At 42.1% G+C, this 15,159-nt stretch overlaps 1 protein-coding gene across 5 annotated transcripts in view; it reads left to right on the top strand.

Annotated features, from left to right (window-relative positions):
- Positions 1–15,159, top strand: part of ZNF423 (zinc finger protein 423) — a 229,795-nt gene that overhangs the window by 125,046 nt on the left and 89,590 nt on the right. For 4 of the 5 annotated variants that reach the window (XM_067302563.1, XM_067302561.1, XM_067302562.1 and 1 more), the window contains 2 exons: positions 786–4,009; positions 11,134–11,218. In XM_067302563.1, coding sequence (XP_067158664.1) covers positions 786–4,009; positions 11,134–11,218 — 3,309 coding nt within the window. Of the gene's footprint in view, positions 1–785; positions 4,010–8,818; positions 8,895–11,133; positions 11,219–15,159 lie in introns of those variants that run through there. The other variant, XM_067302564.1, reaches the window with a different exon arrangement.

Genomic DNA, 15,159 nt, shown 5'->3' with positions numbered 1-15,159 from the left:
GGCACTGTGTTCCTTTATGGTAATATCAAATTATAAAATATTTTCCAAAGCCTCATACTGAGCAAAGGAAATAGTCATTAAAGCAGAGGCTGGGCCATTGTTATTTTATCCTGAAGTTGATTGTTTTGTGATGTCTCAAAATCTCCAATGATGATGGTTTTCTGGGTTTTTATTTGTTTGTTTTTGTAATAAGCAGGCAACATTACCTTTCATGCGAATGAATGTGGTAATGATGCAAATCTCTTCTCTGATTTTGTTGAGCTGTCTCAAATCTGATGCTTTTATTTTGCATAGATTTTCAGATCTGTTTGCTTTTGATCAGCCTTTAATTCTGTTACAGTTTTGAAACAGAACTGAAGGATTTTGTTTAATGGAGACATTACTTAAAATCATCTTGATGTAACATTTAAAAAGACCCAAAAAATCACAGGTGATCACTTAATACTGTAGCTTTTCAAATGTTTGCATTGCTTCATTGCACATTGTATTTTACTTTCTGTATTCATTGTTTATTGCTTTACAGTACAGTGAGCAGGTGTTAAACCTGCTGAAGAAAAATGCTTTTTATTAATACTATGTGTTGGCAAATTCATGGATTATGTCTACAGATATATTTTATATCTCTTTCTCAAACACCCTTTGAAATTCAAGAGAAAAAAATTTTTTTGAGTTGATTTTTTTTGCGCTGTAGTAGCAGAAGCCCATAGTGTTGTTGAGAGCTTTGTCCTTATTTCACAGATGCACTGGGAATTGTTTTTAATCTCCTTTCTGCTTTCCCATTACAGATGGTGATGACGACCCACAACTCTCCTGGGTGGCTTCATCTCCCTCCAGCAAAGATGTTGCATCACCCACTCAGATGATAGGAGATGGGTGTGATCTCGGCATCGGGGAGGAGGAAGGGGGGACTGGCCTGCCATATCCCTGTCAGTTTTGTGATAAGTCCTTCATTCGCCTGAGCTACCTTAAAAGGCACGAGCAGATCCACAGTGACAAATTACCTTTCAAATGCACCTACTGTAGCCGGCTTTTTAAGCATAAGAGGAGTAGGGATCGCCACATAAAGCTTCACACGGGGGATAAAAAATACCATTGCCACGAATGCGAGGCTGCGTTCTCGCGCAGTGACCACCTCAAAATTCACCTGAAAACCCACAGTTCCAGCAAACCGTTCAAGTGTACTGTGTGTAAGCGTGGGTTTTCATCTACCAGCTCATTGCAGAGTCACATGCAAGCTCATAAAAAGAACAAGGAACATATGGCAAAGACTGAGAAAGAGGTGAAGAAGGATGATTTTATGTGTGATTACTGTGAAGAGACATTCAGTCAGACTGAAGATTTGGAGAAGCATGTAATGACACGCCACCCACAGCTTTCCGAGAAGGCAGATTTGCAGTGTATTCATTGCCCTGAAGTATTTGCAGACGAAAACTCGCTGCTCTCACACATTCATCAAGCCCATGCCAACAAAAAACACAAGTGCCCTATGTGCCCGGAGCAGTTTTCTTCAGTGGAGGAAGTCTATTGCCACTTGGACAGCCACAGACAACCTGACTCCAGCAATCACAGCATCAGCCCTGATCCGGTCCTGGGGAGCGTGGCCTCCATGAGCAGCGCAACACCCGACTCGAGTGCCTCGGTGGAAAGAGGTTCCACCCCAGATTCAACCCTAAAACCTTTGAGAGGACAAAAGAAAATCAGATCAGTGGACAGAGAGGAGGGCCAGAACTGGTCTAAAGTTACTTACAGCTGCCCTTACTGCTCCAAGCGTGACTTCAATAGCCTTGCTGTTCTGGAGATCCACCTGAAGACCATTCACGCGGACAAACCTCAGCAAAGCCACACGTGCCAGATCTGCCTTGATTCCATGCCTACACTGTACAACTTGAACGAACATGTAAGAAAGGTGCACAAAAATCATGCCTATCCCATGATGCAGTTTAGCAACATTTCTGCCTTTCACTGTAACTACTGCCCTGAGATGTTTGCAGATATCAATAGCTTACAAGAACACATCCGTATTACTCACTGTGGCCCAAACGCTACCCCTCAAGATGGTAACAATGCCTTCTTCTGTAACCAGTGCTCCATGGGCTTTCTGACCGAAGCAACCTTGACTGAGCATATTCAGCAGACTCACTGCAATGTAGGAAATTCAAAATTGGATTCCCCTGTCATTCAGCCAACACAGTCTTTTATGGAAGTTTATTCATGCCCTTATTGCACAAACTCCCCCATTTTTGGCTCCATCCTGAAGCTTACAAAGCATATTAAAGAAAACCACAAGAACATTCCTCTGGCACACAATAAGAAGTCAAAAGCAGAGCAGAGTCCAGTTTCTTCTGATGTTGAAGTCTCTTCCCCTAAAAGGCAAAGGCTTTCTGCTAGCGTAAACTCAGTGTCTAATGGCGAGTACCCATGTAATCAGTGTGATCTAAAGTTCTCTAATTTTGAGAGTTTTCAAACCCATTTAAAGTTGCATTTGGAGCTGCTGTTGAGGAAACAGTCTTGCCCTCAGTGTAAAGAAGACTTTGATTCCCAGGAGTCTCTTCTGCAGCATCTCACTGTACATTACATGACAACTTCAACCCATTATGTATGTGAGAGCTGCGACAAACAGTTTTCTTCGGTGGATGATTTGCAGAAGCATTTGCTGGACATGCATACTTTTGTGTTGTATCACTGCACCCTTTGCCAAGAAGTTTTTGATTCCAAGGTATCTATCCAAGTGCATCTGGCAGTCAAGCATAGCAATGAAAAGAAGATGTATCGTTGCACAGCCTGTAACTGGGATTTTAGGAAGGAGGTGGATCTCCAGATCCATGTGAAGCATAGCCACTTGGGGAATCCAGCAAAGTCTCACAAATGCATCTTCTGCGGTGAGACCTTTAGCACAGAGGTAGAACTGCAATGCCACATCACAACCCACAGCAAAAAATACAACTGCAAGTTTTGTAGCAAAGCTTTTCATGCCATCATCTTGCTTGAAAAACACTTGCGGGAAAAACATTGTGTTTTTGATGCTAGTGCTGAAAATGGTACAGCTAATGGCATGACCCCCACAAATAAGAAGACAGAAGGTGCAGATATCCAGAACATGTTAATGAAGAATCCAGATACTTCCAACAGTCATGAAGCCAGTGAGGATGATGTAGATGCTTCTGAGCCCATGTATGGCTGTGATATCTGTGGGGCTGCCTATACTATGGAGGTCCTCTTGCAGAACCATCGTTTGAGAGATCATAACATCCGGCCTGGGGAGGACGACTGTTCTAGGAAGAAAGCAGAGTTCATCAAAGGTAGCCATAAGTGTAATATCTGCTCAAGGACCTTTTTCTCAGAAAATGGCCTGAGAGAGCACATGCAGACCCATCGGGGTCCGGCCAAGCACTACATGTGCCCCATCTGTGGGGAGCGCTTCCCATCACTCCTGACCCTGACAGAGCACAAAGTCACTCACAGCAAGAGTTTGGATACAGGAACATGTCGGATTTGCAAAATGCCACTGCAGAGCGAGGAGGAATTCATTGAGCACTGCCAGATGCACCCAGATCTCAGAAACTCCCTCACTGGCTTTCGCTGTGTTGTCTGCATGCAGACCGTCACCTCCACCCTAGAGCTGAAAATCCATGGGACGTTCCATATGCAGAAATTGGCAGGAAACTCTGCAACCTCGTCGCCCAACGGTCAGGCCTTGCAAAAACTCTACAAGTGTGCGTTGTGCTTGAAAGAGTTCCGGAATAAGCAGGACTTGGTCAAATTGGATGTTAATGGCCTTCCGTATGGCCTGTGTGCTGGATGCATGACCAGGAGCACCAATGGACAGTCTTCGGGCTTGACCCCACAGGAGGTGAACGAGAGGCCGTGTGGCAGTCTGAGGTGTCCAGAGTGTAGTGTCAAATTTGAAAGTGCTGAAGACCTAGAGAGCCACATTCAGGTAGACCACCGAGACCTGACACCTGAGACTAGTGGCCAAAGGAAAGGTACCCAGACATCCCCTGTTCCCAGAGTAAGTACAACTGCACTTTAAAATCTCTGAGTGATAAAATGTAGACCTTTAATATGACTGAGACCAGATCTGATATTTTGGGTTTTGTTTTTTTTTCTTTTTTTTTTGCAACTGTGACTTTATAAAATTACTTGTGTTATTGAAAGAAAAAGAAAGAAAGGTATAGCAATGCACATAGAAAAGTTACATGTTGCTCAGTCTTGTAGGCTCCTTGATTCCTAGTGTCAGAGCATCAGATTTTTTATCATAAAACTGCTCAGAATTTGTCAGCAGAGAGCTAAGATACATCCATGGTGTACTTGGATGGTGGGATTGAGTTTGTCCATGATTTCTGATGCTACTGAATTGGCAGATCTGGAAAAGCTGGGACATTTCCATGAAAAAAAGGAGATTCTAAGTACCCAAAAGAAAAAAATCAAAATAATTTATCATACCCAAAGAATGAGATAATTTCTTACCTGGGAACTAATCATGAGCAGGAAGATAAAGGAATTTGCAAGGAAAAATGTAGTGAGTTAGGTGAATGCCTCCCCTGAAATGAATTTCTGTGCTAAAAAGGTTGTCTTTGCGTATGCCTGTTAGTGTGAATGGTGTGAGACTACTTGGATGTTTGTGTGCATATGCATGTGTGTGTATGTATATGCACGCCAATGAAAAAGGAAATAAACTTGGAAAAACCTAAGGCTGAGGAAGCCTTAGCCAAGATGGAGCTGCGCCACCCACCTTGGTACTCAAGTCACTTATGTAGTGGGGGTTGCTCAGATGGTAGGTGATTTACACATTGATTTTTAAAGGAACTGCTTCATGGCCCTTCTTTAGCAAATCTGCATGTTGTTTTCTAATATGCAGGTTACATATTAGAAAGCAAAGTGTATTCTCCTTTAGAACTCACAGATAGCCTGCTTTCCCATTTCTTAACTTACAAGATTCTTGGGAACATGCAGTATCCAAGTAAGGTTTCAGAAGCCTGCTCAGGAGATTAATACGGCTTCCAGTTTATAGTCTTTTAAAATTATTTGTTGACGTTTTGGTTCAAGAATGGGCCAAGTCAGTCCTTGCTCTGTCAGGAACAGATGGAATGAGAAGTAGATTTTGGAAATCTTCTCCGGAGACCAACAGCAGACACATCTGAGTATTGATATCATCTGACATTTTTAATTAAACATGATGGGGTGAGATTTTCAAAAGTATCTAAGGAAATCAGGCACCCAACTCCTAATGAATAATTCCAACCATAGATGCCTGTTTATGTCAATCTGCTAATTAAAGCACCCACAAACACATCCTTACTGCATTAAAAGAACTTGGAAATACTGTTCGAATGCAACGTCTGTGTCTCAGTAGGTAAGAGAAGACCCTAAGTGTGTCCTAACAATGCATATTGTAGTGACTGCAGTGGAGCTGTTATGGGCTGGTGAGCTGGGACTCAGCGCCATGCCTGTGCGGCTTGGTGGCTCCTGGCCAGAGCTGACCCGTGCCTGCCAGCTCAGAGCCCAGCTCTGCCGGCCGCAGGCACGCAGCTTGCCTCAACACCCCTGTCCACGGCTTCCGATCGAATCCCACCACAAGTTTCGTTTCATTTCATTTGCTTTTTTAGTAAAACAATGGGATATTGTTCCCTCTGGGTCCAGTAACGGCATGACAAAAACTGCTGGTGTATACATCTAACTCTGCAGAAGAATAAGGGGTGGAAATCTCTCTCCCTTGGGGGTGATATCTTTTGAGAGTTCAGCTGAGATTCTGACTAGGTCATTCTCCTTTCTGCTTCTCAGGTCTTTATTTCCTTCTAAATTCTTTTAAACAGTTCTCTTCTCTTAGGCAGGACTCATTCTTACTTCGTATGGCCGAGCCTAGAGCTTCAAATATTATCTTTTCTTTCCTGTTGACAATCAGAAGCAGCATACATGGCCATTTTTCACTCTGATTTCTTGCTTTAACTCGCTCTTTTCAGTGAGAGCTTCCATACCTGTACTCTCTGAGGATGGTTTAAGTTCCTCAAAAAGGTAAATGCTTTGAATTTCATCCCGTGAGTGCAGGCCTTAGTTCCTTTGTGGAAGATCATGAAAAATCAGCATTTTTGGCTATGGCGCCTTCAGTCAGGTGTCTATGGCTGGCACATACGCTACTATCTGAGACCTTTATGATATGCGTCCCAGGAATAGATGTATTGTTATAAGGAATAATTTATTATCTAACTTTTCATTATAAGTACAAGACCTGAATTCTGATATCGATTCACTTGGAAACATTGGTTTCTCAAGGTAATAAATGCCCTTTGTGTCTGTTTAGCACAGGGGTTTTCAAAGAATTATTATCTCTTTTAAATGGTGATAAATTCCTGTATTTCAAGAATAACTTTTTTTTAACTTCATTAGCCTCATTACAAAACTAAGCAAGTTGAACACAGTCTCTCTTGTCGTCTTGTTAGTATGCTGTAAAACGTTATTTTACTTGTGCACTAAAGCTATCTTAAGTGCACAATGCATGTAGAGTGATCTGCAGATGTCCAGACAAGAGCTGCTTCTCTCCCATTCTTGAGCACTTGTGCATTTCTTTTTCAAACATTTTATTGATTTTTCTTTCTTAAACAGAAAAGCAGTTGAAGATTAGAAAAAAGGTGCATTCAGAAACAAAATATAGGGAGATCAGATTTAAATAGTGGGTTTATACATTGGAATAAGTAAGAAAAAGCAGAATGAAAACCTAGCAAATGGAAAAGATGACATGCAAATACATAACTTTGCCAGAAATCAATCCACCAGCAGGGATAGTTCTTGCACTGAAGAAAAGACTGTGGAAGCCTAGAGGAATTTTCAAAAAAAATTAAGTGAAGATTTAACTCCAAAGAGAAAGAGAGAAGGAAAATAAATATTAGCCCTCAATGAATAAAAAATGAAAATGTTTGGGAGGAAAAAAAAGTAGAGCAGGAGAAGAAAATCATTCCTTTTTACTGTGTATGTTTATATTTGTGTGTGCACACATGCATATAGCATGACAAAGGGAATATGAATATTTTGTCATATTTTGTTTGGGTTTTTACTATCGAATTTTTAGGGGTTTTGTTCTGAAAACCAGTTGGAGACAGCTAGATGAGGTTCAAAAACCTTTGAGCATTCAGAATTGCTTGGCAGGTGTTTTTTTCTTTTCTTTTATCCATAAGAAAGAAAGAGAAAAGCACTTAAAGTGCTGCTGTGTTTTCTCTTTCTCACCTACCTTTTAGTATGGGAAACAACCATGCAGTAATGTCTGTGAATTCATCACCTTTCCTTCCTGAACACACGTATCTAAGTACGATCAAATCATGATGGTCAACAAAGATAGATTTCTAGATGGCCAGAGTGCTTGCCTCCTGTACAACGAAACGTCTGCATCGGAGGGTGTCTGTTATTAAGAGATTTTAAGACAAGTTAATCATCTTTCATACAGAACATCACTAAGAGGAATAAATAAAATAACCCTTGGTAGTGAAAGGCAGCTCTAACATCATATAGGTTTGATTCTTCAGCTGTTCCAGACACATAAGGCTCTCTAAGTTTCTTTTAGATGAACGTAATAACTGGAGACACTGCGATGGCTGAGCCCATTCCAGTATCTGGCAAAGGGACAGATTAAGACCTTTTTTTTATTCTATCATGGTCACATCCAAAGTAGTACTTTCATTTTTCTGTACATATTTCTGTACATAGGAGCTTTCATTTTTAATATGTTCTATTAATTTCTTCTAATGTCTTCTAGAGGAATGCATATGTCCTGAGAAACATGGCTAGCTGTTTAGTTTTGAGATTATACATTGCCTCTTCTAATACTGGAAATGATCACTTTGCAGGCTGCTCTTTCTCTTACACAGATTCATTATTACTTTCTACTGTAGTTATCACTTTCTACTGTAGTTAACATTGACAATGGCAAATGCTCAGGACTTCAGTTAAATTTCCATCTTGAACTGTGTTGCTTTATTCAACCACCTAGGTCATTTGGACTGAAGAAACAAAAGAGATGGCATGGAAGGTTGGATGAATGAACCCCGTTGTGCTCCATTTCTCTGTTCCCTCTCTCCTACACACTTTCTTGGATTCAGTTCCTTCTCTTTGTTCTCACCCCCCCCCCCCGCCTTTCCCTTGTAAATCCACTTGAATGGAGGAATATTTTCTTTGTAGAACAGGAAACCATTTCCAGATTTAAAGGAGGACAGTCTGGAAAACCCATGGGAACAGCAGTTATTTCAGCAAAGAAACCAGAACCCCCTGTTGTTATTACTATTATTTTGTGCCAAGATTGGAATTAAATATCTTGACTTAATGGGAATTGAGCTCTCAGTTGAAGGTCTGCTCGTCTGGTCTCTTATGTCACCTTGATGCTGTTATCTATACTGTATTAGCTCCTCAGAGTGTTGGTGCATTTGTTGTCACCACTCACAAAGACCAAAACTTTAAAAAGAGATATCCAGCCAATTACAAATGTCTTTGAAGCCATGGTACCCACAAAAATGGTAATAGAAGGTCATCTTTGATACCTCAGATGTCGTAACCTTGTATTTAAACTAATGCTCCCAATTTATTGAGAATGGAAGTCTCTTTGGTTGACCCTCTTTTAAAGAGAATTATCAATGAGCCAAAAAATCAACTCTTCCACCTCTTCTATATACATTTGGGTGCCAGTCGAGTTATAGTTATTTAGTGGCCTGTATGAAGCTATTTACTAATGTTATTGCATATCAGGCAGGGTACTCGATTGCAAGAGCCGTTGCCCCAGTTAGACTGTCCTTTCACATGCATGGGTGTCAGCTGAGCCTAAAGATAATATTCACAGGAAGCTCGAAATCTGCTGTCTTCACTGAGGGGTGGTCACACCAAACAGGCTTTTATAAGTTTGTGAAGTGGTGAGGAGGAGTTTGCGTGGGGTCTGTGGATAAACAAAGACATCCTGTCTCCAGATCTGCTAGTAAGTAGCTTTCAGAAGCACCGAAATCATTTTAAAAAATGAATCATTTGTCTGTGTTTAATATAACTTTAAAGGTTTGAAATAGGGCTGAGCTGAAATATTGTCCTTCTTAACTAGTTACTTAGGAACCCTCATGACAGAGATAAGTGTTGAACAATGGACAGAGCTTGGGCAGCTTTAAAGTTTTAGAGAACAGGAAGGTTTCAAGTTTTGAATGTGACCACATGAATCATTCACTGCCCAATCCCATTTTTCTCTTCCAAGGTTTTTTGCCTCTTTTTTTGTTTGTTTTTTTTTTAAAGTTAGGAGCCCACAGCATGCGTATGGCAGTGTGTCTGAGAGTACATGTGTGTTTGTGTGCTTACAGCCGTCTGCTGGAATAGATTCCCAGGAAACACTGCGTCAGAAATCCAGCTGCTTTTCCATTAACAGCCGTGATTTCTGAATGGACTCCAGGAGGACACTTTCTTGAGCTGCCTAGGGATAACTAGCCAGTCCAAACTATTTCCTTTTTTATGGCTGGCTGTGGCAGTTTTTGGCCAATGGAGTATGTCCTTATTCCTATTACCCTGGTAATCACCCATTGTTGTTTTAGCCTAGAAAGCCCTGCGTATGTGCACACATACACTGTGTACAGACCTCATGGAATATGCATAACATATAGATTGTTGCATTTGTTATTAGGGTATTACAGCATGTTCATTAGCCTCCAGCAGGCTAACTTGTTGCCACTGATGACATGGGAAGTAGTTAAGAAGCTCCTGGCAGCACCTAATTTGTTCTTTCCTCAGCAGGTGTCCCAGGAAATTGGATCCCATGCATGGAGGGAGAGGCAGCAACTCCTCTCTTTAACTCAAAACTTCTGACTTATTACTGCTGTCCTAAAAATGTCATTCTATACCTAGGCGTGGAGTGGAGAGGCTGTAGGAAAAAAATAATTTGTATATAAAAATGCACAAAAAATTAACTCTGCAAAATATATTGCTTCAATCAACTAAGAGGGTGCAATTTCCTGAATGAGGTTTCTCAGGGCTAATGGTTTGGGATTCCCATTCATTTGCCAGCTAACTGAACCTGTGGCCGGTGTGCTGTGGTTGCACGTTCGTTCCTCGGCTGCCCACCCCAGCCGTAGAGACGCGCGCTGCAGGCTTGCGCCCTAGTGCGGAAGCAGCAGGAGAAGCCGCTTGCCTTGCAGCAAGTGCTCCAGTAAAAGTTATTCTATGGGAAGGAGTAGGCATAAATGGCCCAGTTTCTCTAAACTGCATGTCAAAAGATGTCTATTTAGATCGCATATTCCTGTGCAGTAATTGAGCATGCACGTTAGACCCATAGCACCATACTCCTGCTTTGGGAATTGAGAGTTTTTGCAAGTGCACAGAAGTTTAGCGTTAGTCTTTTATTTTTCTCATAACTTGGATGTCTGACTTGTCAACGTGCATTTTAATTTCTACAAATGATTTCTTGGATTTTTCCCTGTCATGTTGCTCGAGTACATGCACCCCTGTCAATCTGAGTCCAAAATCCATTTTCCCTATTTGAATAAATGGTTCATGTAATTGCCTCTTCACACTATCTCCTGATTTCTGCAGCTAAGCCTCCCTGGTATGACTGTGACAGAGAAAATACACAACAGACTGTGCAAGGAAACCATTCTTTGTGGTAATGCCATTTTCCAGGATTCCTGATGAGAGACCAGTACAAAATATATTTTTCCCTTTGTCCTTCACTACCCCAAGTAACTATAGGTGTTTTGCCTTTAGTTATTGTGAGTTTTATTTAAGGATGGAATTTTTTGAAAAAAGTTGATCTTTTTCTGGAAAAAAACAGATTTCTCTTTTCAATCTGTGTCTTTTATTTCACTGTACAGGAATTTTTACTACAGTGGGTTAAATGTCATGAGCAATTTGATTATGGCTCAAGTACTCAATCAGATTTTCAAGTATTCCATACTATCATTTGAAATTTTTAAAGTTGAAATTAAAGTCCTTTAAAAGCAGGTTATTAATTAGAGAGTGTATTTTCTGGTCAGAAAGCCCAGCCCAACTTGGTGTCTTGCTGGGGATATGCAGGGAGAAAAGGACGCAGTTGAGGGAAGCTGAAGCACGTAACATGCTATATTCATGATCACACTTGCCTTATGCTACGGTGCAGTTTTCTCTAATCTCTTTTTGGTTATTAAACAGAAAAAGACCTATCAGTGCATCAAGTGCCAGATGACCTTTGAGAATGAGAGAGAGATACAAATCCATGTCGCTAACCATATGATTGGTAAGACATTCTTTAAACTAGGCCACTCATGGGCTGCTTGTTTTTTGCTACTCTTTGAAATTCACTATTCTAATAACTTGTTAATATTCATGCTGTAATTTATTTTTTTTTAATCTTTCAAGGAAAATGATTTTGATGTAATGATTCTTCACTTCAAAGCTTTTTAAATATGTGGTTATAAAAGTGTTACTGCTGAGCTTTTTTCCTTATCCTTTTGAGTCCTCATGTAGCATTTTCATTTATATTAAAATCAAACTTTTGACAGTATCTTCCATTTGATAGCATAAATTTCTTTCTATCCATGTAAAAAGTACTTGCCAGTTGTCAACCACTTAGGAGCAATTATGTTTCAATTTTGTATGTCATGACATTGAATAGATTTAACTGCTAGCATTTTCCCAGCTAAATGTAGTGAATTCCTGAGGAACATTGTCAAAACAAAACGCTTAAAAAGTTATTTCAGTGTTTTTTTTCTTTTTCCGACAATTCTGGACTTCAGAAAGTTCAACTTTTCAGATGTTCAAGTGTTTTATAAAGCTGTTCTTGCTGCCTTCTACTACAGTCCTATCATAAGAGTCTCTAGTAAAGTGTTATTGTAATCTGATGGGTTGTATTTCTGTTGCAGCTGGATGATTGCTTTTCTGATGAACTCAAAGAAATGTTTTTCCTGTCTGTACAGATGTTATAAATGTATGTGTTGGCCCAAGAGGTCAGTTTACTTTGATGCACAGACCACAGAGGAGTTACTTACACATGCCACTGCAGGCATACGTTGTATGAGATCCTTCAAAGACCCTACCGCGCACTTCGTGTGTCTTACATGTTCACCTGCAACATTTATCTCCCATAAGCATAATGGTTTCCCTTCAACAATTTTACATTTAGGAAACTATTCTCCTGTCAATGCATGTGTGTTACTCCTATTATCTTTGATGTGAATTATGCATAAATACCAGAGAGAGAGAAATACAGACTGACACTGTCTTCTTCCCCCACTGCCAAATGAAAAATATACATGTCAATCACAATAATTTCCATTCTAGAGCCAGGCAGGAGTTTCAAGTCAATGTCAAGTAGGTTAAGATGAAGATATCTAAAAATGTTTGCTTTTGTAGCAGGTGTTAATGTAATCTCTTGTTTGCAAGCTTGAAGAGTGAGATCCTTGTTAATTGGACCATAGTGATTTCATAGTGCTCCCCCAGTTTTTTTCTTTTTGTTTAAAAAGCCTGAAAGAAATAAGTCCTTAGGCAAGCTTATCACTCTTTCACCTTAAGTTGTGATACAGTAGATAATCGGTGATTTTTAAATACGTAGTACATGAAGTTCTGAATTAAGGTTCTGCTTTATTAGAGGTGAGAATTCTTTGTCCTTTTGGAATGAAGTAATTCCTTCAATTTACAGTAATTCATGTATGAAGATTATTTACGTGTATTCCCAAATTAGTGTGGTCTGGAATAATACATGACGATATAGTCAACATCACAAGTTTCAGTATTAGAGTTATTTCAAAAGAGCAGTGGTAGAAGACAAAGGATGCTGAGAAAAGCGTGGTGCTGCGCTTTGTGAAAATGGTACCTGTTATTTCCTTGGAAATGTGCATAAGTTATCATACAAAATTGGAAGTCTATATAAATAGAAAGGCGCATATGGATGCAGTTTCAAACACCTATGGTGTTGTAAATACCAGGACATGATAAAAAAATATGTGCTTATTCCATTTAGGGGCCATGTCTTCATGTCTCTTTGCTGGGATTCAGGCTGAGACTCTTTGTTACATTCAAATTGTCACTTTATGGTGGCGTTTAGGAGAGAGTGGACTATAGAAACCTCTAAAGGGGAATCAGGCTTCTTCCCACGCTGTGGGTCTCGGTCGGCTGCATGGGACGCTTGGGCCCCTCTCCTTCAGAAAATGTGACTGCCTCCGAAAAGGCACCGTCACTGAGTCTGCTCTTGGTATTTGCTCCTTGCTGGGGAATACTGAAGCTGAAAGGAGGGACTAGACATAATGATTCCTCTACCAATAATTGATGTGCAGATTTTTGGGGTTAATTTGCCTAGTGCTGAGTCAGTAATATTAAGAAGGATGATAGACTGCCGATCTGCCTTGCTCCTACATCATTTGCTCAAAGCCCAGGAGCCTTAATCCCTCACGCACGCTTCAGGAGAGATGGCTGTGTGCCTCGTTATCACTAAGGCTGTTTTATCACTTATAAAAAAATGGGCGCAAGAGTTTTCTGTGTCTGTGTTAGACCAAGCCTCGTCGGATTGGCAGAGAGAGAGAGTGTTGGATAACTCGTAGGTGTTTGTGCAACCCAGATCGATGTCCCGGCAGTTACCTGATGCGGTCGTTGTCGGTTTAGGGTTCGCCATGACCCACAGGTGAGGCTCCGTTTTGGTGTTACAAGGGGGCACCGAGACCCTAGCGTGTGCGGACCTGTCTCGTGGGCGGCCGCTTCCTCCCGCATGGTGTCTGCTCACTAGCGCAGGGTTGGGCTCATCTCAGCTAAGTCCTATCCATCTAAAATGAAGGTATCTGGTCTAACATAGTCATTGAGGCCCCACCTGGGGGAGGAAGGCACCTCCAGTGAATGGCTGATACCAATCTAAGATAAGAGTTTGAGCAGGATAAGCTTTTCCAGGGAGAGATTTTTATCTCCCTTTTGATTTTGGAGCAAACCAAGGCAAGGAAGTTAGCCTCGACGCCTAATTTTTAGGTAGACTTAATCCTTCCATGGCTTTGACAATCCCAGACTTCTCAGCAGCACTTTCTTCTCATACCTGGAGAAACACAAAATCAATAATTGAAATATATCCTCAACACTTGCTAACAGTTTTATTTTGTGCAAATGACTCTCAATGGAGGAATCCCTGCTTTGTAACAATGATGCCCCTTAAGCATCAGTGTCTATATTATGTTTAAAGAATTCAGTTATTTCTGACATTGTAGTCTTTAAAAGTGCATGCAGTTAAGTTGTCTGCGTCTTTGTCTTCAACCTCGCGGCTGTGCGGTCCGGAGTTAGAGGCCCTGCTCATAATTCACGGAGGTAGAGTTGTTTTACTTTTTGCAGAGCAGTATGCAGGGAATTTTCAGCGCTACTCCCACACACTGCTTTGAAAAATTACCCTTCTGCACTCTGGCCCTTCATATCCTGTGCAGAGCTGCAGCGGCACGCGGGTCCCGCGCGGCCCCTGGAGAGGGAGCAGCCTGGATGCGTCCCGGAGGAGGCGCGGGGTGGATGCTTTGTTTCGGCTTGCGCTGGGGCCTGGCGGAGGGCGGTGAGCGGCCGAGCAGAGCTCTTCGCTGGGGTTAGGCAGGAAGGGATCTGCTCAGAAGTGCTTGCAGCCAGGGCGCGGGGGATTCGGGGTGGGGGTTTTGGAGAGCGGCGCTCTTCGCAGCCTTGCCCCGGCTGAGGCTCCTCTGAAACGCGCCCGTCGGCGCAGAAGGGGGTTGCAGGCGTGCGGGAGCCCACCTGGGCGCGCATCGACCCCCCGGCGGTCCGGCTGCCTCTGACGCAGCTCCCCGGCGCGCTGCCCCGGCCGCGTCCAAAGCCTCTCCCGCCGCCCCCGCTGCCGCCCCCGCCTCCAGTGCGCCGCGGGGCGGTGGGGGCAGCACGGACATCTTCCCCTGCAGCTTTTCCCCGGGGCCGGGGCGAGGACCTGCAGAGTCGCAGCAAAATTGCTCTCTGCTCTGGTTCTTGTACTGCTGTCCCGATGAACATCTCCGTGTTTGATCTGGCGGGAATGAGCACGCTAAACAACTGTATTTGGAGGAACGGGGAGAAGTTTCTGAGTGTTGCTCTAAGTTGTGGCGTATCCTACGTCGGGTGTCACGTAGAGCTCCGAGCATCCAAACTGCCTTTCCTGCCCATGGAGCTCATGTTTCATGTTCTGGAAAGGCTCTGCCACAACCAAGCAGAAAGGAGGGATAATATCCATGCACA

This window comes from Apteryx mantelli, chromosome 10 (assembly GCF_036417845.1).
Source record: "Apteryx mantelli isolate bAptMan1 chromosome 10, bAptMan1.hap1, whole genome shotgun sequence".
Lineage (NCBI taxonomy): Eukaryota > Metazoa > Chordata > Aves > Apterygiformes > Apterygidae > Apteryx > Apteryx mantelli.
This window is presented reverse-complemented; position numbering and strand designations above follow the sequence as displayed.